Raw genomic sequence first — 23,980 nt, 5'->3', positions numbered from 1 at the left:
TTCCAGTAGTAGTGGGTGTTAGAGCTACACCTTTTTTAGATTGAAGTCAGCTGATAGGTATTCATGCTTAAGGGAAGTCTCTCTAACAAAGGAACCACTTTCGACAAAGCCTAGGTATCCGAGTAATGAGGGAATTAGTATATTTCATCAAAATATACCAGGTATTACAGATAAAGTTAATGAACTGCTTATAGATGTTGATTCTGAAATTATTGGTATATCTGAACACTTCTTAAATAAGGAGATAATTCAGAGGCTTCCTTTATCAGGATACAGGTTGGCTGGCAGCTTTTCTAGGAGCTCTTTGCTGTGTGGGGTAGTAGCCATGTATGTGAATAATGGCATCCCATTTGAGTCAATTGATGTTTCAAAGTACTGCACTGAACAGGTGTTTGAATGTTGTGCAGCTGTGGATAAATTTAGTGGAGCTAAGCTTCTAAATGTTGTTAGAGAGGAGGTTCTTGGTTCACTTTATAGGAAAAACGAAAAGTTAGTTATATGTGGTGACTTCAATATTAATTGTATAAGTGTTTGTGCAAGGAAAGGAGGCTGGTAGACCTCCTTAATTCATATAATCTTATGCAAACCTTATTCTTTCCAACGAGAGTGCAAGGGAACAGTAGAACAACCATAAACAACATTTTTGTTCATTCCTCATTACTAGAAGGGCATTCTGTTAGCAAAAAGGTGAATGGCCTTTCAGATCATGGTAAACAAATTTTACTCTAAAAGATTTTTGTGCTGCAACACATGTTAAATATTGTTATCAACTGTTTAGGAAAGCTGACCCAGTTGCTGTAGAGACCTTTGTAAACCTTATCAAGGAACAAGAGTGGGAAGATGTTTATAGTGCTGATACAGTAGACGATAAATATAACGCTTTTCTCAAGACTTTTCTCGTGCTCTTTGAAAGTTGCTTTCCGTTAGAACGTTCAAAACAGGGTACTAGCACAAACAGTCAGCCTGGGTGGCTGACTAGAGGGATAAGAATATCTTGTAGAACAAAGTGGCAATTATATCAAAACGTTAGAAACAGTCAAAATCTAAATGCAGCAGCCCATTACTAGCAGTATTGTAAGGTGCTTAAAAATGTTATTAGGAAGGCAAAAAGTATGTGTTATGCAGATAGAATATCTAAGTCTCAGGATCAAATTAAAACCATATGGTCAGTCGTAAAGGAAGTGGCTGGTCTGCAGAGACAGGTCAAGGATATAGAATCAGTGCATAGTGGGAATGTCCGTGTTACTGATAAGTCGCATATATGTACAGTATTTAATAATCACTTTCTGAATATAGCAGTTGAACTAAATAGAAACCTAATCCCAACAGGGAGTAATATAGCGCTCTTAGAAGAAAGTGTTCTGAGACTGTTACCTGAAATACTCCTCCATGATACTGACAAGAGGGAGATTGAGTTAATAATTAAATCAGTAAAGACCAAGAACTCTCATGGATATAAGGGGGTATCTAGCAGAATACTGAAGTTTTGTTCTATGTATGTTAGCCCAGTACTTAGCTATATCTGTGACTTTTCGTTTAGGAGTCGTCCGTTTCCTGACCGATTAAAGTACTCGGTAGTGAAGCCACTTTATAAATAGGGAGACAGGGATAATGTTGACAATTTTAGACCTATTTCCATGCCATCGGTGTTTGCTAAAGTTATCGAGAAGGTTGTATATACAAGATTACTGGAGCATTTAAATTCATATAATTTTCTATCAAATTTACAGTTCGGTTTTAGAAATGGTTTAACAACAGAAAATGCTATATTCTCTTTTCTCTGTGAGGTTTTGGACGGATTAAATAAAAGGTTGCGAACGCTAGTGCAGAAGTTGGACCATTATGGAGGAAGGGGAGTAGCTTAAAATTGACTCGCCTCTTACTTTAATAACAGAAAGCATAAGGTAATTCTCCACAATATTGAGAGTGGTAGTGATGTTGAGTCCCAATGGGGCACTGTTAAGTGGGGCGTTCCCCAAGGGTCGGTGCTGGGGCCACTGCTGTTTCTTATTTATATAAATGATATGCCTCCTAGTATTACAGGTGATTCAAAAATGTTTCTGTTTGCTGATGACACCACCTTGGTAGTGAAGGATCTTGTGTGTAATATTGAAACATTATCAAATAATGTAGTTCATAAGTTCGTGGCTTGTGGAAAATAATTTGATGCTAAATCACAGTAAGACTCAGTTTTCATAGTTTCTAACTCATAATTCAAGAAGAACCGATATTTGGACCAGTCAGAATGGGAATATTATAAGCGAGACAGAACAGTTCAAGTTCGTAGGCGTTCGGATAGATAGTAAGCTGTTGTGGAAAGCCCATGTTCAGGATCTTGTTCAGAAACTAAATACTGCTTTATCTACCATTAGAACAGTATCTGAAATAAGGGACATTTCAACACGAAAAATAGTTTACTTAGCATATTTTCATACGCTTACGTCGTAAAGTATTACTTTTTGGGGTAATTGTTCTGATTCAAAATGGGTATTTTTGGCTCAAAAACGGGCTGTTCGAGCTATATGTGGTGTAAGTTCGAGAACCTCTTGTCGACCCCTATTCAATAGTATGGGAATTCTGAAATTGCCCTCATAGTACATATTTTCTTTAATGTCGTTTGTTGTTAGCAATATTAGCTTATTCCCAAGAGTTAGCAGCTTTCACTCAGTTACTACTAGGTAGAAATCAAATCTGCATGTGGAATGCACTTCCTTGACTCTTGTGCAGAAAGGAGTGCAGTATTCTGCTGCATCCATTTTCAATAAGCTACCACAAGAACTCAAAAATCTTAGCAGTAGCCCAAACCCTTTTAAGTCTAAACTGAAGAGTTTCCTCATGACTCACTCCTTCTATTCTGTCGAGGAACTCCTGGAAGAGCTGAAAAATTAAGCAAATTCCAGCGTTACATTGTTGATTTTCTTTATTTAAACTTATGACTTTTATTTCATTTTATCTGTTTCTACTATCGTGTTATAATTTCATGTATTGACTCGTTCCATGACCGTAGGGACTTCTCCTTAATTTGGTCCCACGTAGCAATAAATAAATAAATAAATAAATATTTGGTCCCACTTCGATCTGAATCCCGACAACGAAGCGAATGTGTGTCTGGAGACACCCAATAGAGCCCTGGCTTTCGCCCGCCATATGGCCCGACAAGCAGGAGTGATGGTCAGGGGTGCCATTTCGTTTCATAGCAGGAACCCTTTGGCTGCCGTCCGTGGCACCTTTACAGCCCCCTTACAGGTACTGTATGCTCCGTTTTGTTGTTCAAGGCAAGCTGTCCTACGCTTATATTTCAATAAGATAATGCCCGTCTACACACGGCGACAGTTTCTGCTACGTGCCTCAATGCTTGCCAAAACCCACTTTCACCACCAAGGTAACCAAGTCTCTCCCCAATTGAGAACATTTGGAACTTTATGGACGAAGCCCTCCAACCAGCTTGGGATTTTGATGATCTAGCTTCTCAGTTGGACAGAATATGGCACGATATGCCTCAGAAGGACGTCCAACAACTCTATCAATCAAGGCCATGTCCTATAAATCCTACTGTAGGGGCTAGGGGTGAACAGCGCAATACTGACTTTTTCACGTTCTGAAACGCTTTCTCTTGAATAAATTACGTGATTTTTCTGTTTTGTAATCATTTGTTTGACTACGTATGTACATCACATCTACAGATTTCAGTTCTATTCAGGTGATTCGTTCGTGGTGCTTCCTTTATTTCTTTTTGTCGTAAAGTGTACACTGGTTGTCTCTACTACGGATCGACAGGCGGATTTTCTCTTGTGTTTCGGAAGACATCGGCGATTTCATTTATGCGACGAGTAGCTTGAGTCATTCAAAAGGCATCCTCCTCGTCATGTCTTTCATGAGAAGCACAGCGTGGACGCAAAGCGTCGCTTTGCTTCTCATTAAAAACTGAGTTTTAGAATGCAGTTTTGCATGACCATTCGATAGAGCGGTCCCCCATTAGTTGGCTGCGTTATTCGTTTTATCGATATGTATTACCAGGAGCAATAAACCACGGAAAATAATTACTCCAACAGCGACTGAGAAATACTTCGGCGTGGCGGTTGCACTCAGCGTGGGCCAGGACGGTGTCGACGTTGCTAGAGTAGCGGTTATTTATCGTGTTTTACTGTCCCTGTTAATACACATAGATAAAAACAGTATCGCACTAGTCTACTTAGAGACCGCTCTCTCGAATAGGTACGTAAAACTCCACTTTAAAAAATCATTTTGTTTGTAAAGGGGGACAAACCGACGCCTTCCTGGGCGTCCAATGAAACACGTCATGAGAAAGATGGAACTGACAGCAGTTAAGAGTGCAGAAAAAAAAAAAGTTTAAATATCTGCTGAAATATCAAAGAAAACGCTGGTGATGACTCTTCAGAAACACTCTTTATACTCCTAGTATAGTGTGTCCCAGGAGGAATGGTCAGTTTTCAGGAAGATTGCAGGATCGCTTACTTGAAGTGAAATACCTCACATGGATATACGCCCATTCCCCAATGATTCCTGAGGTACAACACACTTGACCGATTTCTTTTTTTGGGGGGGGGGAGGAGGAGGAGGGGGGGGAGTGTACCTTACTGGAGAGCACGTATGTGGCTTACCCTGCCAACCTAACTTTCTGCTTTCAACCTCTTTGCTTCTTTGCTGGAGATGTATTTCTGCCACTAAACTAGCCCGTTGAGCTTACAGTAATCCGTGGTGTGTTGTGACTGAAGTAGTGCGAGGGATTGAGAGAGAAGCATCGGTTAGGTGTGCCTGTACACATGCTGTCAAAAATGCCACATACTTACACTAAAATGGAATATGCAGATGTGGTATGAGTTTACGATTTTCCGGAATAGTACTGCTCGTACTGCTACGAAAGAATACCATCGGCGATTTCCAATCCGTCGAATTCCAGATCGTAGAGTGTTTACGTGAAATTTCATCACACTGTATGAAACAGATGTTCTTCCGTGTTTCCATTCATTTCTGAACGTGTAGTTCAACAACCACTGCAGAAACAGCAACACTTTCTTGATATGATGCAGCATAGTCCTATGACCAGCACACGGTGACTTTCTGTGCTTCATAACGTTGCGCGAACACTTGTATGATGAACTTTGTGTGGAAACGTTGTACCCATTTTATATAGTCTTCAAATTGGCGACAATACCATACGACTTCCGGTTTACCACTGGTTAAAAGACAATGGTCATTTGGTTCTGTTAATACCATTTAGTGAAGAGGCCACGTTTACACAAAATGGAATCAACCACAGACATAATAATTATCTACTGCGGGAGAAAAGTCCACGTGCTACTGCCCAAAACAATTTCCACTTTCGTTTTTCGATGACTGTTTGGTGCAGAATAATCAGTAACATGTTGCTAGGCTCAGTCATTTGAGAAGATCGAATGTCGTTTCAGAATTACTAGCATTTCCGGAAATTTTTGTTGCTGAACACTTCGAGGACGTTCCTTTGGCGACGTAGACTGCAATGTAGCTCTAACAAGACGGACCCTCTCCACATTTTATGATATGTGTAAGGGAAAATCTCAACCACACTTACGCTAGTCGTAGTAGTAGAATTAACTGGCCACTAACATCGCCAGAAATTGCGTCATTAGATGGATGTAGTCTGACATGTACAAACGAAAGGTGAATATGCGAGATGAACTACTTCATCGCTTTATTGTGAACTGCAAAATACGTGTGATGTAATGAGTACGATAATGTTTAGAGGTGAGTGTGTTAAAAATAAATGTTTATTGTTTATACTTTGTAAAAGACTTGTTATAACGTTTACTAACTGTTGTATGTGTGTGTTTCTGTAAACCTGACAATTCATTAGATAATGCAGAAAATAAATAAAAATGTACATTAAGTGTGTTCCAGAAACCATTCGCAACAGGACATATGTCCATATGAAGTCTTTTTTGTTCAACTGGTCGTTCCATCTTATTCCTGAATAATGAGCATTCCTAATTGGACCCCACTAGATGTGTACATATGTATCTACGTATTTAATTGTATGTACACACACACACACACACACACACACACACACACACACACACACACACACACACACACGTATGTGTACATGTAGGCGTTTAGAAATACGTTTATCATCGATATGTATGTGCATGTATCTGTACAATGTGTGTATATGTACAAAACTCTTTCGCTGGCACCTGTAAATTTATTTTAGTATTTCTATTCACAGAACGACTACACATTACACTGATATACGCGCATATTAGAGAGTGTACCCAATCTGTGTTGGTGGTACAACGTAAAAGGACATGAGGGTGAAGTATATTCTCTACATGGCGATTACTCCAAATACACAAGTATTATAAATCTGAGCCAATATCTCTCTCTCTCTCTCTCTCTCTCTCTCTGTGTGTGTGTGTGTGTGTGTGAGAGAGAGAGAGAGAGATCCGCATCTCTTTGTAAGCCACTGCACAGATATAAATAAAATTTGGTGCACACATCTCTTACCATCAAACACCTATCGCTGTCAGGCAAAAACAACCTATCTACCGTAGTTCCAGAGAGATATCATAAACAATGACATACGTGGAAAACTGCCACTCCATGCAGTGCTACTAACTGCATTTGCAATAAATTTTGCTGGTAGTATTGCGCTAAATGCATCTTTTGAAAGTATATCATTGTACGACGTGTTGTTCAAGAGATAACACATCATAAACACAGAGATGCGTGGAAACCGCCGCATTGTGCGTGACATTTAAATCTTACTTCGTTTCCATTAAATCTATTCACTATGAAACTTCCCCTTTAGAAAAATTTATACACGACTGTGCTTAAACTGACATACAATATTTTTAGCGCAACGCAATCTGACTTTCAAAAATCCCTACAAGAGAATGGCCCTGACTAACATTAACCTATACGTTTCACAAATCACTTACCTCACAAAAATCTTGGTTACTCCCACTACTGCAATACAGCAAGCGCCACTACTGCCAGCTAAATAAAAGATTCAAACTATTGAAGGCACTAACTACTGATAGGGATAGTTAGCAAATGAAAGATATTAATGGAGAACAAACAATGTATTTACCTTCATATATATATATATATATATATATATATATATATATATATACAGAGCAGTTCATGACAAATTTCAAAACTCCGCCATCTCTCTCCCCACATCCACCACTGCTGGCGGCTCACCTCCAACTGCGCAACGCTACGCGCTGTTCACAGCCAGCTGCCTAACACTACAATGGAGAGTATTACAACAATGCAAAGCAGCCACAGACTTCACACAGCACAGCCAGTGATTTTCATACAGAGGTGGCGTTACCAATAAAAAAACCTAAACAGCCTACTTACAACTACATATTTTCAGACATTATTCACGTATGCAGATGAATGTATCTACCGAGTTACATTAATATGAGGCAGAGATTAAGATATATGACGACATAACGACTGAGATGTGTGAAAATGTGCCACGTCACGCATGACGTTTAAATTTATTATGTCCTTGTTTCTAACTCTATTCGCAATGTTTCCGCTGGCAATATTCACATACTCCGCTGAATGTACCTGTTCAAATGTATCACTGTACGCCACATAGTTTAGGAGATATGACGATATAAACATTGATACGAGAAAAAAATGCCGCATCATGTATGAAATTTTAATACATATATTCTTCACTTCTGACAGTCCTCCACTCGAGTAAACTCAAGGAAATCCCTGACCCTGGCAGCGTTTTTGACAGCTTTCAACAGCGGAGTGCAGGCGCCTGTAGGATAAAACGGTAGCCGCGTAAAGAGCTATTAAGAGGCGTGGCAATAAAGTCGTTTACAAAATCGCGTTGTAACCCAAGCGAAACAGCTGAGCCCAGCGGTCAGAAACTGTTCAGGATCATGTTTCTTAATGTGGATACTGTACTTATACAATTGTACGTTATGCACATTTCTTTATGGGACTGTTCCATAATATCAAAAGTGTGTTCAAGAATACATGTAAATGATAATTTTTTAGCACATTACTACAAACATATTTCATTTTTTTTAGAATTTTCGTTCATATTAGAAAATTCACCAAAGGAATAACCAGCATATGCTGAATTTTTCATTTAGTTATTAAAAGAAATTTACAGTAGTATTCGGAAAAGTAATAGGAATAAAGGATAAGCTACAGAAACCTGTCATCAAGGCGTTTTTCCTGCAGCTTAGCTCAAGTGGAATGAGTTTTACTGAACGAAAGTGATACATTTGGTAATGTGATATGCTCTTTACTGCTTTCAGGTTATATTTTGGACCGAAGTTGGTTGTTGTCGTGATGCAGCCAGAGGATCTTAAGCAAGTACTGATAACCAGTAAGGAGCAGCAACGTGACCCCTATATCTTGAGATTAGTGCCGTTTCTCGTCGGCAATGGACTGGTCACCAACAACAAAGAAACATGGAAAAGACACAGGAAGCTGCTTGAACCAGCGTTTCACTTCGAGGTACGTTAGTTTTTAGTATCATAGCTTTGAGTTTTTTCTAATATCCTTTGTTTCCAGAGAAATAAACTGTGAAAAAGGTAGCTTTTCCACTACAGTACACTAATGGGAACTGTAGTCCAACCATCTCTTCGATTCATTCTGTTTCTTATTACACACTTCTCTTTTGCTCACTCTTTACTGGCTGTCTTCCTCCCTAAAAAAAGTTATAAAATAATTTTTGATAAGTAACAGAGCTTTTAAAAGATGGTTAGAAACTCTCCTCAATATAGATTAAATATGCATCAATTAATAGAGGTAGCAACTTTGGCACAGAAGCCACACCACAGAAAACATTTCACTGTGATGACATTGTCTAAGGATATATTCCTGTGGCAATTCTAGTTACTGGTCGTTAAACTGATATGCAGGAGAAGGCTTTAACGCCTTTTAGAACACTCAACAGATTATAAACATTTTTATTAAAATATTTTTACACATCTGAAGGGCTGGGGTCTATTAATCATCGGCAGTTAAAACGTACGGCGAATGATAGGACCCTTCAGGGAAATGGCAATAAGGGACAGTAAAGGACACCAGGTGTACTCTGTGTGTATGTCTGCTGGGCCTCATTCAACATTTTGGTGGGTCTATTCCGCCAGCCATTCAGAAAACAACTTACAACCAATTGTGGCACAAGTTGGAACAAATTGTGCCTGTCATCTGGCCACCGAAGTCATTCTTAGGTCATTCCAGCGAGTTGCAGAGAAGGTTGAGAAGACCAGTCTTGCACGTAGAGTTGGAACAAGGTTCACAATTTGCACCGTTGTCCGCAGACCTGATCGTGGTCCTTTGGCTCTGAGTCAGGTTGCAGGACTCAGAGACTTCGAAAGTTCTTTGGCAAGCTAAGCTGCGACTTTCTGAACTTGCCCCATTGGGTTGAGAACTGTAGGGTCTCCCTAAATAGGTCAGCTTTGCACTACACGTCAGAGGTTGCGACTCAGGTAGTTGGATGTGTGTGGGTTGCACACAATGGTTTTATAGATTAGGCGATGCTCCATCCAATCCAGATAGCAAAAGCAGTAGGAAATCCTGAAGTATCAGTGTAAGATCGGAAGAACTGCTTCACACAGGTGAGTCTCAAAATTCTAATGGTAAACTGCCGAAGCATTCGCAACAAACTGCCAGTGCTTGAAGCGCTCATGAAAAGCAATGAAGCTCACGTAATACTAGGTACAAAAAGCTAGTTGAAACCTCGAATTGACTGGAGTGAGGTTTTTGAGGAAAATTTAAGTGTATATCGAAACGATTGGCAAATGGGAAATGGGTGTGGTGTATTTGCTGCAGTAGGCAAATAACTCAAATCCACCAAGATATTAATTGAAGTTGCATGTGAGATTGTGTGGTGAGATTCAACAGGCATCCTTAGATGAATTGACGGTGGCATTAACCAGTGCACCTGTGCTAGCTGTACCGTATTTAAAGAGAGACGCCTCCTGTTGAGGTGTCCCGGCCATCTCCCTCCAAGAGAAGGAGGGACAGAGGAAGCATATCGGATACGTCTCCGACTCATTATCAGTGCTGGAGAGCAATTATTTGGTGTACAAATTAGAAGTATAGCCGTATTATTTGGATTGGAACAATTCAAGTTTTATCATGGGCATTAGCCATTACACTTAGAGACCAACAAGTAGGCCTTAACATGTGTGCTAGCTAGGCTGCAAAAGCTTGGGGGGGGGGGGGGGGGAGGAACACCCAGATGGACAGTGCAGATATCAGCTTCCCGTTCTAATGTTCACTATGTTGTGGTTGGCAGGAGAACCAACACCGTGTTACTAGAGGAGGCCGGAAGGCACGCGTTTTAGCTCACGCAGGCTGGCGTGAGGTCTGGAACAGGACAAGGAAATTAGAATTTAGAAAAACGGACGTAGCTGGTGGAATACTTAACTTTAATCCATTAATGATGAACGTCGGTCTTGACGGTACATGATTCACAATATCAATAGTAACTGATCATGGCGCCTTGCTAGGTCGTAGCAAATGACGTAGCTGAAGACTATGCTAAACTATCGTCTCGGCAAATGAGAACGTAAGTAGCCAGTGAACCATCGCTAGCAAAGTCGGCTGTACAACTGGGGCGAGAGCTAGGAAGTCTCTCTAGACCTGCCGTGTGGCGGCGCTCGGTCTGCAATCACTGATAGTGGCGACACGCGGGTCCGACGTATACTACCGGACCGCGGCCGATTTAAAGGCTACCACCTAGCAAGTGTGGTGTCTGACGGTGACATCACACACTATATAAGTGATACGGATAACAACATGGGTGACGCCTTTAGTCGAATGTTTCAAACCAATTCTGAGGATGTGGACATCCTGCAAGACGAGGAAGAAGCGCCATGTAGGGGGACAGTCTTTGGAGAGATTCTGGACCTGCTGGGAGGGTTACCCGAATAACAGGGCTCTGATTCTCAATTATGGAAAGTGAAAGAACGCCTTAAAGGAGAGAAATAGCCGACAGGGTATTCGCTTGACAGGGGATTGCTTTCCTTCCGTATCCGCTATGACGGGGAGGATAAGATATGCCTGCCTAGCAGGTACAGACGAAACAGTTAGCAGTTTGTGGATATTTGAGTGTGGATTTCTTAAAAGATATCGACAGGACAAATGAACTAGAATTTCCATTTGGGCATTTCAATCTAATTTCAGCAGTAAATTCTCTAACTCATGTGTAACAAAATAGTGGGACACTGATCAATAACATATCTATAGACAGTGCTCAGGCTGAAACAATGTGTACCATATTGCTGATAGACTATCTGATCATGATACACAGTAAATGGAATAAACAGTACGGCAACTCACAACCCGGAGGCAGGTTCATACAAAGCAGTGAGGCTTATTACTGAGCAGAGGATACAGTATTTTAAGAGTAAGGTAAGTGGGAAGGTATGGGGTGAGCTATATGTCGAAAGAGAGGAGAATGTTCTAATGGTTCAAATGGCTCTGAGCACTATTGGACTTAACATCTGAGGTCATCAGTCACCTAGAACATATAGCTACTTAAACCTAACTAACCTAAGGACATCACACACATACATTCCCGAGGCAGAATTCGAACCTGCGACCGTAGTAGTCGCGTGGTTCCGGACGGAAGCGCCTAGAACCTCTCGACCACCACGGTCGGCTGGAGGCAAACGTTATATTCAGGTTATTCCTTAATAAACGTGTGTGATTATCTAAAAGCTGCTTTCCTAAAACAGTACATAAAGGATCCATTAAAAATAGCAAGAAAGAAAAACCAAGTAAGCCATGAATAACTAAGGGAATGAAATTCCTGTGCTTCCCCAACCGCCGTATTCCCCTGATTTGGCCCCTGCGGACTTCTACCTGTTACCCAAACTGAAAGTTTCAGTGAAAGGGAAGCCATTTGACTCGACTGAAGACATCCAGGCAAATAAGGAGATCGTCCTTAACACACTACATGAAAAAAATTCCAGGAATGTTTCCAAAAGTGGAAACACCGTTGGAGTCGGTGTGTTCAGTCGAAGGGGAGTGTTTTGAAAGAGATGCATCACAGTAGCATATAAGTACCGCCATTGTACAATTACAAGTCCATTCTTAAATTTTTCCGATCACACATAGTATATTATTCAAGAAACATGAAAAGTACAGTAATCTGTGTGCTACATACAGAATACGATTTACATTATAATGTTGTTTGCCATGTTTTGTTCACTTACAGGATTTGACTTGCAATGAAACTTGTTTATATTTTAAAGTTGTTACATTATGAGATAATCGTCTGAGGAACTTGAAATTTTAACCTACAGTTGAAAATTTCATTGAAATATCTTTGAATCTAATCTCAAATAGACACTGAAACGAGATCATTGCGAAAATATCCTGCTGCGCTTCACGTTCACATCGATCATGAGACACATCTGAGTCACGAGATGGATTCTGTAATACATTTTTGTACCCCTCAAGAGTGGGAATATTCTTCCAGTTTTCTCCAAAATGTCTGACTAGCAGCCTATGAACATCTCCAAGTTTTCTGTCTTGATCGGTAAACCAATAGAAATGTTCTGATAGTTTATCCCGTCCTGCTTGCTGTTGACTTCAGAAATAGATTTCTCTGTTCCCATATCTATGTTGTAAGCAAGTCGTTCTTCGACCACCACTTTGCCTTTCTTCGTGCTCTGAAAAGTAATGTGCTTTCATGCTGATAGTTTGAAGTGGAACTGACATGCTGACTTCATATGCCACCTGGATTGTTCTTTCCAACCCTGGAATACCTTTTCTCTTCCGATCAGTTCCAGAGTTCTATACTTCTTAAAAACATTGTGATACTTAGTTTTATTGATGATGGTACCATTTTTTCTGAGATGTCTTTCTATTAGGCCGAACACTGTCTGAAAGTAGGAATGAGTGGTCAGTATCTGGAGAGACTATTTCAATCTCTACAATATTTGTTGGTGTATAGCTAGCCAGGAACTTGTTCAACATTGTTAGCATATTGATACTCTTGTTTTGCCTTGAAGATCCATCGACAACCAGCCAGATGATGTTATAGCCCGAGAAATCAGTGCTATGAAGTCACTGAATACGATGGAAGCCATCTCATTCGAGGATTCCCTGCCTTCTGTCCAGCTATATACTGATACAATAGTGGAGTTTATACACTCACTCGACAAGCCTGAACAACTGGAAGGTTGCAGCACTAAATCCACCTGGAGTAGTAACCTATTTGGTATGTTACCTTAGGAAGAACAAGGTTCCTTTTTACAGCCGAAACTCAAGAGGAAACAGTCTGTTGGTTTTATACGCAAGTACTGGAAGAAATCTTCGGCTTTTTTTCGTGTAGCTCCAATTTAATTTTCGGTCTTCACTTGCAATCTCATTTTGCTCCATTGATATCTTATTTCTCAGTTTAGTACGTCTACTACACTCATCCGCACATGGATAAGAAAATTTTTCTGTGAAGGACTTGATGGACTTGATTTTGATCGTCTCCTTGTACACTGAACATTCTCCATGGTTTAAGAAGAGTTTTCTTTTTCTTTTTGATAATGCGATTCACAGGTACACAGACTGGAAATGGTCTTCACTGCTTCTCTAAGTGAGCTAAATTCGATTTTTTTGTTATTTCCTCCTTGGGCTTTAGTAGTACATGATAGCATCTTTCTTGAAGTTTTTGTATACGCCTATGATACTATGATTTGTTATTGGCGTCAACACTTCAAGAGACATTTCACGATAGACCTGCAGATTATTACTGCATTGGTTGACAATACTGTGTTTGAGTGATGGATTTTCCTGTAAGTTCTTCGTTCTTCTTCCTCTGAGGAATGGATGTTCCAGCACGACAATATTTGAGAATGAATGCGTGTTGTTCACCCTTTGCAAGCATGGAGTAAAATGCGTCTTGGAAGTCTCTGATGTGAGGCATCGTTAGTGATCTCCATTGATAACTAAATCTGTGTTCGCATATAAGACACTCTGCGAAGCCTTTAGCGGATTACCTGAACACACAAAACAATGAAACCACTTTAGAAATTTTGTGTCGACACATAAGAATAGTAGGCACATTTAAAAATAGAAGAAACAGAGACATGTAAAAATAGCAGTAAATATTTGTTTTTCTCCATTAACATTACTAATCATAAGACTATATTGACAGCACTGAGTTTGGAAATACGTTTGAATTGTTGATACAGGTTCTGTTTTAATATTTATTTTTCTTATATTTCGGTACTAAGTCGTGTCGGCTAGTATCGCTTGGACACTGTAGATCACATCTCTGGTTCGGTTTTCCTCTGGTCACCGGGTAGCGCTCTTGTACGGCGTCTTCCTCTTTGAAATGTTCGCGACGCAGGCGAGGATGGGACGGAGAGTCGCCGGGGAACGAGAAGGAAGGAAGATGGTTGCAGAAACCACCTGTTATCACGTGCCAGCGATCTTCGTCTTGACTGATTTGCTCCGAGCGAACTGCTGCAACAAAAAAGGCCTTGATTATGATTATCTGATTCCAGTGCTCCGAAAGGGCCCTGTTTTCCGTTGCCGGGTCGTGTTGTGTGATCTAGTTTCGAGGCATTAGCGGACTCAGTTTTTACTGCCCTGCCGTATGTGATTCTTACCTAAGTCACGAATTTGTGCTCTCCATTATTTTTAGATTTTGATCTGACCAGATCTATTAGTATAACGGGTGCACAGCGGAAGAACTGTGAAATTTTCTGCGTTGACACCCTTGGGTGTTGTAAGGCGAGATGTCTTACTTGATTCCTGAAGCCTGACTGGGCGGTCAGGCCGTCTTGTACTGGTATCTGACCGTTATATTACTAACAGAACCAGGATCTCAACCTGGAAGGGAAGCTCGAGCTGTTATTTAAGAACTATTACGTTTGTAGATTGCCTAAGTTAATATACTTATTCCTGGTTCTCGACAGTGTTGGAATTGTACTGTTCTAGAAAATCTTAGTTTAATCTGTTAATCACCGTCTACCGGGTGCTGTAATTTATTCTGAATTTCTGGTTCAGGCAGTTATCTGCTGAAAGTGTGTTATCATACTAATTGGCTAACTGGTGTTTCAAGGCGTCTTCTTCTTGCATGACGCTTGTTTCACGAGCCCCTTGCTGTTTACCTTATGGTTTAGCTACTGTTTCTATTGTCTCTAAGTGCAATTGGCCCCACCTGACAAGGGTGAGCGCACCGGCGGTATAATGTTACTGGACTGCATCTGGGGTTCGTCACTGCTGTTATCTCGTGTGAAGCATCTCTACGGCAGGGTGACTGCTTTTTTAGTCACGTCTTTTCTTCGCTGGTTCGCGTGGGCCTAACTCTTTTCAGAGTTCGTGTATTTTGTCTTTTGGCTTGCATCCCTTGTGTTGGTTGGTTGGTTGGCGGTTAGTGTTTAACGTCCCGTCGACAACGAGGTCATTAGAGACGGAGCGCAAGCTCGGGTTAGGGAGGGATTGGGAAGGAAATCGGCCGTGCCCTTTCAAAGGAACCATCCCGGCATTTGCCTGAAACGATTTAGGGAAATCACGGAAAACCTATATCAGGATGGCCGGAGACGGGATTGAACCGTCGTCCTCCCGAATGCGAGTCCAGTGTGCTAACCACTGCGCCACCTCGCTCGGTATCCCTTGTGTTGCCATGCCCTTTCTGTACCAAGTTTTCCTTACTCAGTCGGGCCATTTACTGACCCTTGTATCGCTTCAATTTGTAAGCTTCCTTAAAGGACCGTGTTATATAATTTGTTCACACTTTTACCCGTTACTAAATTGGTGCTAGTCGCAGTTACATTTGACCTTTTAAAAATCTTGCTTTTAAATTTGTCAGTTCTCTTCAAGTACCATGTAAAATTTTGGTCTGTAATTTAAATCAGTTCTGTTAGCTTGGGACATTGAAAAGGGTTTAAACACTTTACCTGTACTAAATTTGTGCTATTCGTTGTTACATTTGAACTTCAAAACTTTTCCTTAATTGTCAAATATCTTAAGGAACGTCTTAAATCTTGGATCTGTAGTTGAAAACCATTGTGCCAGCCTGTTATTATTTCACTGTCATTGTTTTTTACCTCGTTTTCTTTTAAATTGTTTAATACGTTTGAATCACTTGGTAAATAACGAATGATGTCATAACATGATTCCCAGCTCTTTCACGAACCTGTTAACATATCTCGATGGAGCCCAAGTACGAATTCTTAAGCAGTGAATTTCTCACATCTTCCTCTACGCCCCTTTATCCAACAGTTCAACCCACGACATCAGACTTTATCACCAGAACATCAGAATCAGTTGGTATGATTAAGACCTTGCCCATCTTTGTCAGTAAAGCAGCCAATACTACTACTGTTCATGGCCGTGTATCTCGGAAATTCTTAGCCTAACGCCAGTTAAAACTGTTATCAGGTTTCTCCCTTTCCAACAACTGATAATTACATCGAATACACGCAAAAAAATGGAGCGGCATCGGTTACTATCTATCGTTACCTCTGTCTCTTTTCAGTATTCCTCTTCCACTCTTCAGGTTGCCGGATTGCCTTCCTGGTTTTTCCCTCTGTAGCTGATGAAACATTTTGTTCCATTTCACTCACTTAACAATTAATTATTAGTAGAAATACACTAAAGACGCTTTACATGTTAACACGTTAATAATAAGGCATGGGAACTCGCTATGTGTGATTTTGGAGGTCCTATAATCGTAAACAGTCCTATGATAGGTTCACATTGGTTTATTCAGCAAATACTGGATTTGATACCAAGATATTGAGTAGGTGTCCATTTTTGAAATGAACAGTGGATTCAATGTGTAATTTATCATACTTATGTCCATTTGTAAAACAAACGGACTACACTAATGTAAAGAGTGGAAAATTCCCTCTCGGAATACATTGGTAATTAAATTTCGACTGGGATGGCAGATGTCTGGGTTTGATATTAAGAGACTCGTATTAAGAATACCATTCCATAAAACTTTAATCAACTGAAAGTAGCACCAACTTCCTTTACTGAAATTAATACAGATATAAAAATCCCAAACAACAAACGCTCATGTGGGGTTGATGGAATTTGAAACAGAATTCTGAAAAGTTGTTAGAACTTAATAAGTATTGCCCTTAGTGATACATGAAAAGCATCACTGGCACCGGAAATCGTTCCAAAGAGGTAACAATATGCAATCATTAAACTAATTCAAAAGAAAGGTGACAAGACAGGCGAAACAATTATCGTCCAGTTTCCTCACTGACGTCTTATTACAGAGTAGTCGCATGCTGAAGAGGAAACAATTTACTGAGAATATTACACTTTGGATTCCAGAAAAGACGCAAACAAAGTGGGAAGAGTGCGCTGGGTGCCCTAATTTTGCTTGCAACACGGCAAAGTATGAGACTCACAAGACCAGAACTCCAAACATATGTTCGCATTTCCTGTTAGCTCATCACCTTCCAAGCTGTGGGTCAATCAATGACCTCATTCCTGCAGATATTGATCCTAAGGTCGTTAAGAAGAATTAATAACCCCGAAGGAGTTACATCACGCTTGCACATGGGGGGTGGGGGGGGGGGGGGGGGAGAGTCAGCGCAACATAACAAGGGTAGGCGACCCGCGTCGCTGCTACTGGGGGATCGAGTCTGCTCGAAGAACTTCTGGGACCAAAGCAAGATGGACAGAAGATCACTTCTAAGATACTGCCACGATTTCTGGGGCTTTAGAAAGTAGGCCAAATCTCCCCGCCAGTCGGCTTCCTGATTCCAGACCTATCCACCATTAATTTAATGTTTACTCCTGTCATCCCGTGGGTGCCAAGATGCGGGAATCTTCTCCTACAATGCTGTTCTATCTTCAGGGCGAAGGTTTGTTCGGAGAGCATGCGACATCCATAGCATTCAGTTAACGGCAGTACCTTCCCTGAATATGGCGCTGCCCCTTTACTGGGTGTCTGGAGGGCGCCCGCCTGCAAGAGGGTGCGTGTACAACAGCGAACTGGGACACTGGGGCATGAGCGGCATTCAGAAAGGAAGTGATTGGCTGGCTACAGTTTCGAGTGTTAAGCGTCTGGTTTTATCTAGGACGGGTTAGCCAAACATTGCGCGAAGATGGTGGCCTAGCCTATGGAGATTTTTTGAAGCCGTTGTGCTGGTTGGAGCTTAAATGTCAGCTACTCGAATGATGGAGGAAGTGAGTCTGCTCGTGGAAACCGCTGCATATCTATATTGTGGACTTTATGGTGAGCAGCCTCTCTGTAGTGGATAATACAATGGTGTCCAAAATTAAGGCAACAGATGGAAATTTTGCAAGGTTGCGTTTATTTTCCCACAAAACAATATAAACAGGCATCTCTAAAGTAGGTACAATATACAGAACACAGAACTTAAACAAGTACAACATGCATAACGGTATGTAAAAACGTTCTTCGCTTCTTCCAAGTTAACTGATTTGCACACACATTCCGACAACTGGTTACTTGAACAGTATGGGATGTGACCGCCTATGGCAGCAACACAGGCCTGACAAGGGTGGAAAATATTGTGAAATATGTCATCAATCTCATGATGAGGCAATAACAGCCATTCTTCCTGAAGACCTACTTGCAAGTCTTGGCGAATGGTTGGCGGATGCTGACGTGATCCACCCCATCTCCATAGTAGCTCCCAGACATACCCTGTTGGATTCATATCGCGAGAGCGAGCAGGCCACGCCATGTGTGCAATATCTTACGTAACCAAGGAAACATCAACTGCCTGTGGTCCATGTGGTCGAGCATTATCGTCCATAAGTACGAAGACTGGGTCTACAGGTCCTCGCAACAACAGCACATTAGGTCCCAAGAACTTGTCACGGTAAACTGATAGCAGTTAAACTTGTCCATTCATCCATACAATTTCACGAAGACGTGTTTGGGTGGTCAACATAATCCCTGCGCCCACCATTAGAGATCCTTCTCGATATCGGTCTCTTTCCAAAGTTTTTGGGTCTCAATATCGTGTTCCACGTTCCCTTCAGGTGGGAATCCTTCAAGAATCGCTCTTCAGGCGAAATCGATGCTCATCTGTGGAAAAACCGTTGGCCCACTCTTCGACCATCCAGGTGGCATGATGACGACTCATTCTAGACGTTCTCTTCTGTGAACTCATTTCAGAGGTACGCATACAGCAGTTCTTTGACAATAAAGGCTACTCGACCGAAGCCTTCTGAACGCGGTTTGCCTCGATGTAACTGATGTAGTGAACGCTGCGCGGTCAGATGCCTGTTGCTGTGCTGTACTAATACACTAACTGTCGTGCCGTTATAGCCAAATTACGACCCTTACTGACGTCTTACATGGTCGGCCCTGAGCTGGTCTTCAAGCAACAGTTACGGTCTCTATAAACTATCGCCACACCTGAGAAACAATAGAACGACTCAGATTAAGCCAAATAGCCACATCAGTTTGTAACTGTTCAAATGGCTCTGAGCACTATGCGACTTAACTTCAGAGGTCATCAGTCGCCTAGAACTTAGAACTAATTAAACCTAACTAACCTAAGGACATCACACACATCCAGGCGCGAGGCAGGATTCGAACCTGGGACCGTAGCGGTCGCTCGGTTCCAGACTGTAGCGCCTAGAACCGCATGGCCACTCCGGCCGGCGTTTGTAACTGTCCAGATTTCATTCTTCCTATGACCCTGCACCACAGAGAGTGGGGTAAGGGTCTCCATAGTGCCGTACGACAGCGTCTGTGACAGTGTACACAGCGGTTGTGGGGTGAGAATATCTGTCCAACACTAACTAGTTTGATAGGTGCCCTGATGTCATCGTTGGTGTGGTTTTCCGTTAACAACAATGCCATCTTCCGTGCAGAACACTACCGTCCAGACATCTGCTGACATTTTCTATGATTACATCGTGTACGGGACACAGGATGGGGAATCAGTGGTTTGCTGCTTTAATTTTGGACACCAGTGTAATTTTGAACTTAACTGACGTGTGATTCAATGTATTATGAATCATTTCACATCTACTTGGTGTCTGTGTTCATTCCTCGGATATTCTGTTGTGAGCGAACGTGCTGCCAGGTTATTGTTAACTGATTTTCTGGACACATACTCGTCGTCTTGTCGTGAACATGGATTGTAATTGGGATTTTGATTTTCCTTACCACGTTGATGGATAATGGAGCATGGATGGCTGTGTACGCAAGACCGTGTTTAGTGTTAAAACTTTGAGTATGTACCTTGTGTGACGTATTACTCCTTGCTTGCTAGCCTTGTTTTATTTATTGTTGTTTTATATTTTATTACAATTACGGCGTTGTCGGCCAGTGATACCTTCAGTACAGATGTGCACCAAGCTGAGACTCTTCCAGGAATCGGTGAGATGCCGCAAGTAATGAGGTTAATGGGCAGTTGCACTACATTAGTAGTGTGCGGTAATAGTTTAATATTTCGGTCTGTCATGGGGGTTTGCTAGGGAAGTTGTAGTGACCACTGGGTATGGATGACGTAGTGATCGGCGCATCTCCTTACTAAGCACGAGACCCAGGTTCGAATACCGATCTGACACAAATTTTCAATTTGCCCTGTTGATAGAAATCATTGCTCGATGCCAGCTAATGTCTTTCAATTCTTTGTGTATTTTTTCGAATAGTGTTTAAGTGTGCTTATGAATGTGTGTTGCAGGACTGATTAGACATTATATTACAATACTTTACTTTGAATTCACGAGTGAACGTGGAAAGGGGCCTCATGGTATGGTTTAGTCGGGCTTTTGGCTTTCATCAGATCGGTTTCGCTATCATGAATTCCTTGGACACCTATGGGAAAGGTATCTATTTTTGAAGGACTGCTGCCTAACTGATTCCATAAAATCGGTATTGCTTGTTATTAGCTCTTTGCCTATCTAGCAACCTATGTGGTAATTATATTGTGATTTGCGTGTTTGCCATTTCTACCAACCAACTTTGCTGCTTCTTTCAGCATTTTTGTTCTGCAACTGTTGTAGTTCACTTGCTTGTAACCCCCTAACATTATGAGTTTGCCTTGCTTTGTCGTTTTAGATCTGAATAGTATGTGATTACAGCCAGGGGAGGCTTTTAAATTTGTAATTAGTTTTCCTTATGATTCATTTATTCTGCGCAGTATCAAATTTCATGCCTCTTTTACTGGCCATTGCGCCGTATGGCTCACTGTGTTCCTAAGCCAGACAGCCTGACCTACTGTAAGAAATGGGGTAAAGCCAGTAAGAGCACACTTTTGAAAACAAATTGATATCAAGACAACTAAATAATTCCACCGCCACACCCTGATATCATGGATGTTCCAAAAAGGCCAAGTGGCCCTGAATATGAGTGCACATTTCCTTGCCACCCTCCACTCTGGGAAATACATACCCCTTCCAGCTCCCACCTGTCGGTACGCGCTTTTGAAGGAGTCTCTGGCGCACTTTCTTTGTCACACTCACCGCCCGATCAATTCCCAGTCTTCCTTATCCAGGGAATCCTGCACCACCTTTGATAATTAACTAATGAATGAAATTAATCAAAAGAAATTGGTGGGAAATAGCTCAGTTGAGGTACCTCCTATTAACCTGTCATGCCACTTCCCCTCCTGGCATTGTGTCATTGAACATGGGCTGCTTCAGATCACGACTTTGTTATTGGATTATCCCCCTCCAACTCTATCAAACTGGTTGACTAATTAATTAAACTGATATTCTTTTGTATGGGCACCATCTGGGATTCGAACCTGCAACAATACAGTTCGCAAACCCTACTCTTTCTGCTTCTGGGTGTTTTCCTTGCCTCATATTGGAAGCTACTTGCTGAGAGGACTCCAAATTCTCGGTACTGGCCGAGATTGCAATGACCTACAAGCATGCTGGAGCAGTATTGGGATCTGCCATTGTACCACTAATCAATTTATATGATAATGAAGACATCCAACCTGCACCAACTCACAGAAGTGTACCATGGGTTTCAAACTGCACGGTGTTGTTCAGTACTAGACCCCAATATACGCAAGACCCATTGAATCATGGGTGATTCCAGCAATTTTGTGAGGACACTCTGGATGTGAACGTACTGCTAGCTTCCTGTGCGCTACAGCTACTCACTCCACATACAATTTAACTGCCAGTGGATCAAAGTGCTTGAATATTGGAATAGAAGCAGGCAGTGACTGCTGCGTGGTGATAGGGATCAAATATGCAAGTAAGTGTGTTAAAAACAGAAACAGTTTTTCGAAACATACTGTAAATAATGAACTAAAGGCTTTTTATACCTGATGTAATGCCTTCTGTTTACCATTGCCTAAGTACCAACAAAATATCTGCTATCGCAAATCATGAGTTATTTCTTACTTAATAACCCTCTCATTATAATGTAGCTCATTCGGTAAGATGATCGGGCTCTAGTGGCAACAAATATTATTATGTATGTGTCCACTATAAAAGCCCATTGCACGACAATACTTGATAGGGCGAATGTAACATCAGCGTAACAGAGAATTTGCTGCAAGCAAGTGGTCCTGTGATGGTGTGGAAGAATAGAATACTGGGTTTTTCTGATTGGAACGTTGTACTTTAAGCCAAAGGACAGGAAGGGTGTTGTGGTAGTACCATAGATAGCACGTAAGGTCAAGGGATATTGAACCTGGCACATGTGGGAGACAGAGTGAGGACAAAGCAGAAAGGTATAGATTCGTTCAACCTAACTGGACAACAGCTAGCTATCAAGGAAAAAATTTCATGTTCTTGAAAATTTCAGCACAAACTAAAAATTGTAAGTGCAGCAGATAATGTCACTAAACCCACAGATAGACGGATCTGTTTCCTTTTCCTTTGTTGTTATTTAATACTTCTGCCCCATGTTGTCAGGAGTGGACTGGGAGTGGCACATTTCGCCACTCATCACCCAAGTGACTACACAAAAACCCCAGGAGAACGGTGCATGCATAAAATACAGGGATGAAAGATAAAGTTTACATATGAGAAGGGCAGCAGTGGGAGTTAAAATTTACAACAAGAAGAGGTAGTTTCACAAGCCACGTTTGCATAAAATCCACATATAATTAAATTGACACATGCTGCAGACGCAGCACACAACACCGGCAGCATGAAGAGCACCATTAAAAACGTTGTGCACAGCAATGAGAGCGACATGGGACAATGACACTGACTACACATAGATGGTAAACACCAAAATACGACAGTGTAAATGGATTAACATTGGAAAGTCCTTTGAAGGGAGGGTAGGTCAGATGAGTAGGGACAGATGGAAGATAGAAGGGGGTCAGCAGCAGAGTGGGGGTGGGAGGGGGTGGAATGGCGGTGCTAGTAGCACAACAAGGGGCAGGAGACAGGGAGGGTGGGGTGCGAGCAGCCCAGGAGGGAGCTCAAGGACCTGGAAAGAAGAAGTGATAAGGACAGGGGGAAGGTGGAAGGAAAAACCAGAGGGGGAGGCGAAGGAGAGGGAGTTCAAGGGATAAGGGGGAAGGTTAGAGAAGGTCCAGAGTTGGAAGAAAGGATAAGTACTATGGTTAAAGCACATTGTCAAGGATGGCGAGACGTTGGAAGTTCATTTGGGAGAGAAGGGGGGGGGGTGAGGAAATGGACAGAGGGTGAGACACATCAGTAAAGGCGCTGCTGCAGGTGGGGAGTAGAGAGGAAAGGAGACACCAGGAGGGTGAGGGGGACTAAGGTGGCGGTTGGTGTAGAAGGTGTGGATGTGTTCAAGGAGGAGGAGGAGATGTGGGAAGGGGACGAGGTTATAGAGGATCCTCAAGGAGGATGTGAGATAGGCACAGAAAGCTAGACAGAATGTATGGCGTTCCAGGATTTGGAGGGCTTTATGGAATTTATGAGGGGCAAATATCCAGATGACACACATAAAAAAGGATGCGATGGATCAAGAATTTATAGGTATAAAGCATTGTGGAATGATGCAATGCCCATGTCGGACCAGACAGGATTTTCATGATGTGGAGTCTACAGTGGGTTTAGTGTTGGATTATACGGAGAC

The 23,980-nt window shown here is 41.7% G+C and overlaps 1 protein-coding gene across 2 annotated transcripts in view; it reads left to right on the top strand.

Annotated features, from left to right (window-relative positions):
* LOC126253634 (cytochrome P450 4g15-like) overlaps positions 1–23,980 on the top strand; it is a 213,322-nt gene that overhangs the window by 49,820 nt on the left and 139,522 nt on the right. For both annotated transcript variants that reach the window (XM_049955120.1, XM_049955119.1), the window contains exon 2: positions 8,298–8,499. In XM_049955120.1, coding sequence (XP_049811077.1) covers positions 8,298–8,499 — 202 coding nt within the window. The remainder of the gene's footprint in view (positions 1–8,297; positions 8,500–23,980) is intronic.

This window comes from Schistocerca nitens, chromosome 4 (assembly GCF_023898315.1).
Source record: "Schistocerca nitens isolate TAMUIC-IGC-003100 chromosome 4, iqSchNite1.1, whole genome shotgun sequence".
In the NCBI taxonomy this organism is placed as follows: Eukaryota; Metazoa; Arthropoda; class Insecta; order Orthoptera; family Acrididae; genus Schistocerca; species Schistocerca nitens.
Note: the sequence above shows the minus strand (reverse complement) of the source record. Positions and strands in the feature narration are given on the sequence as shown.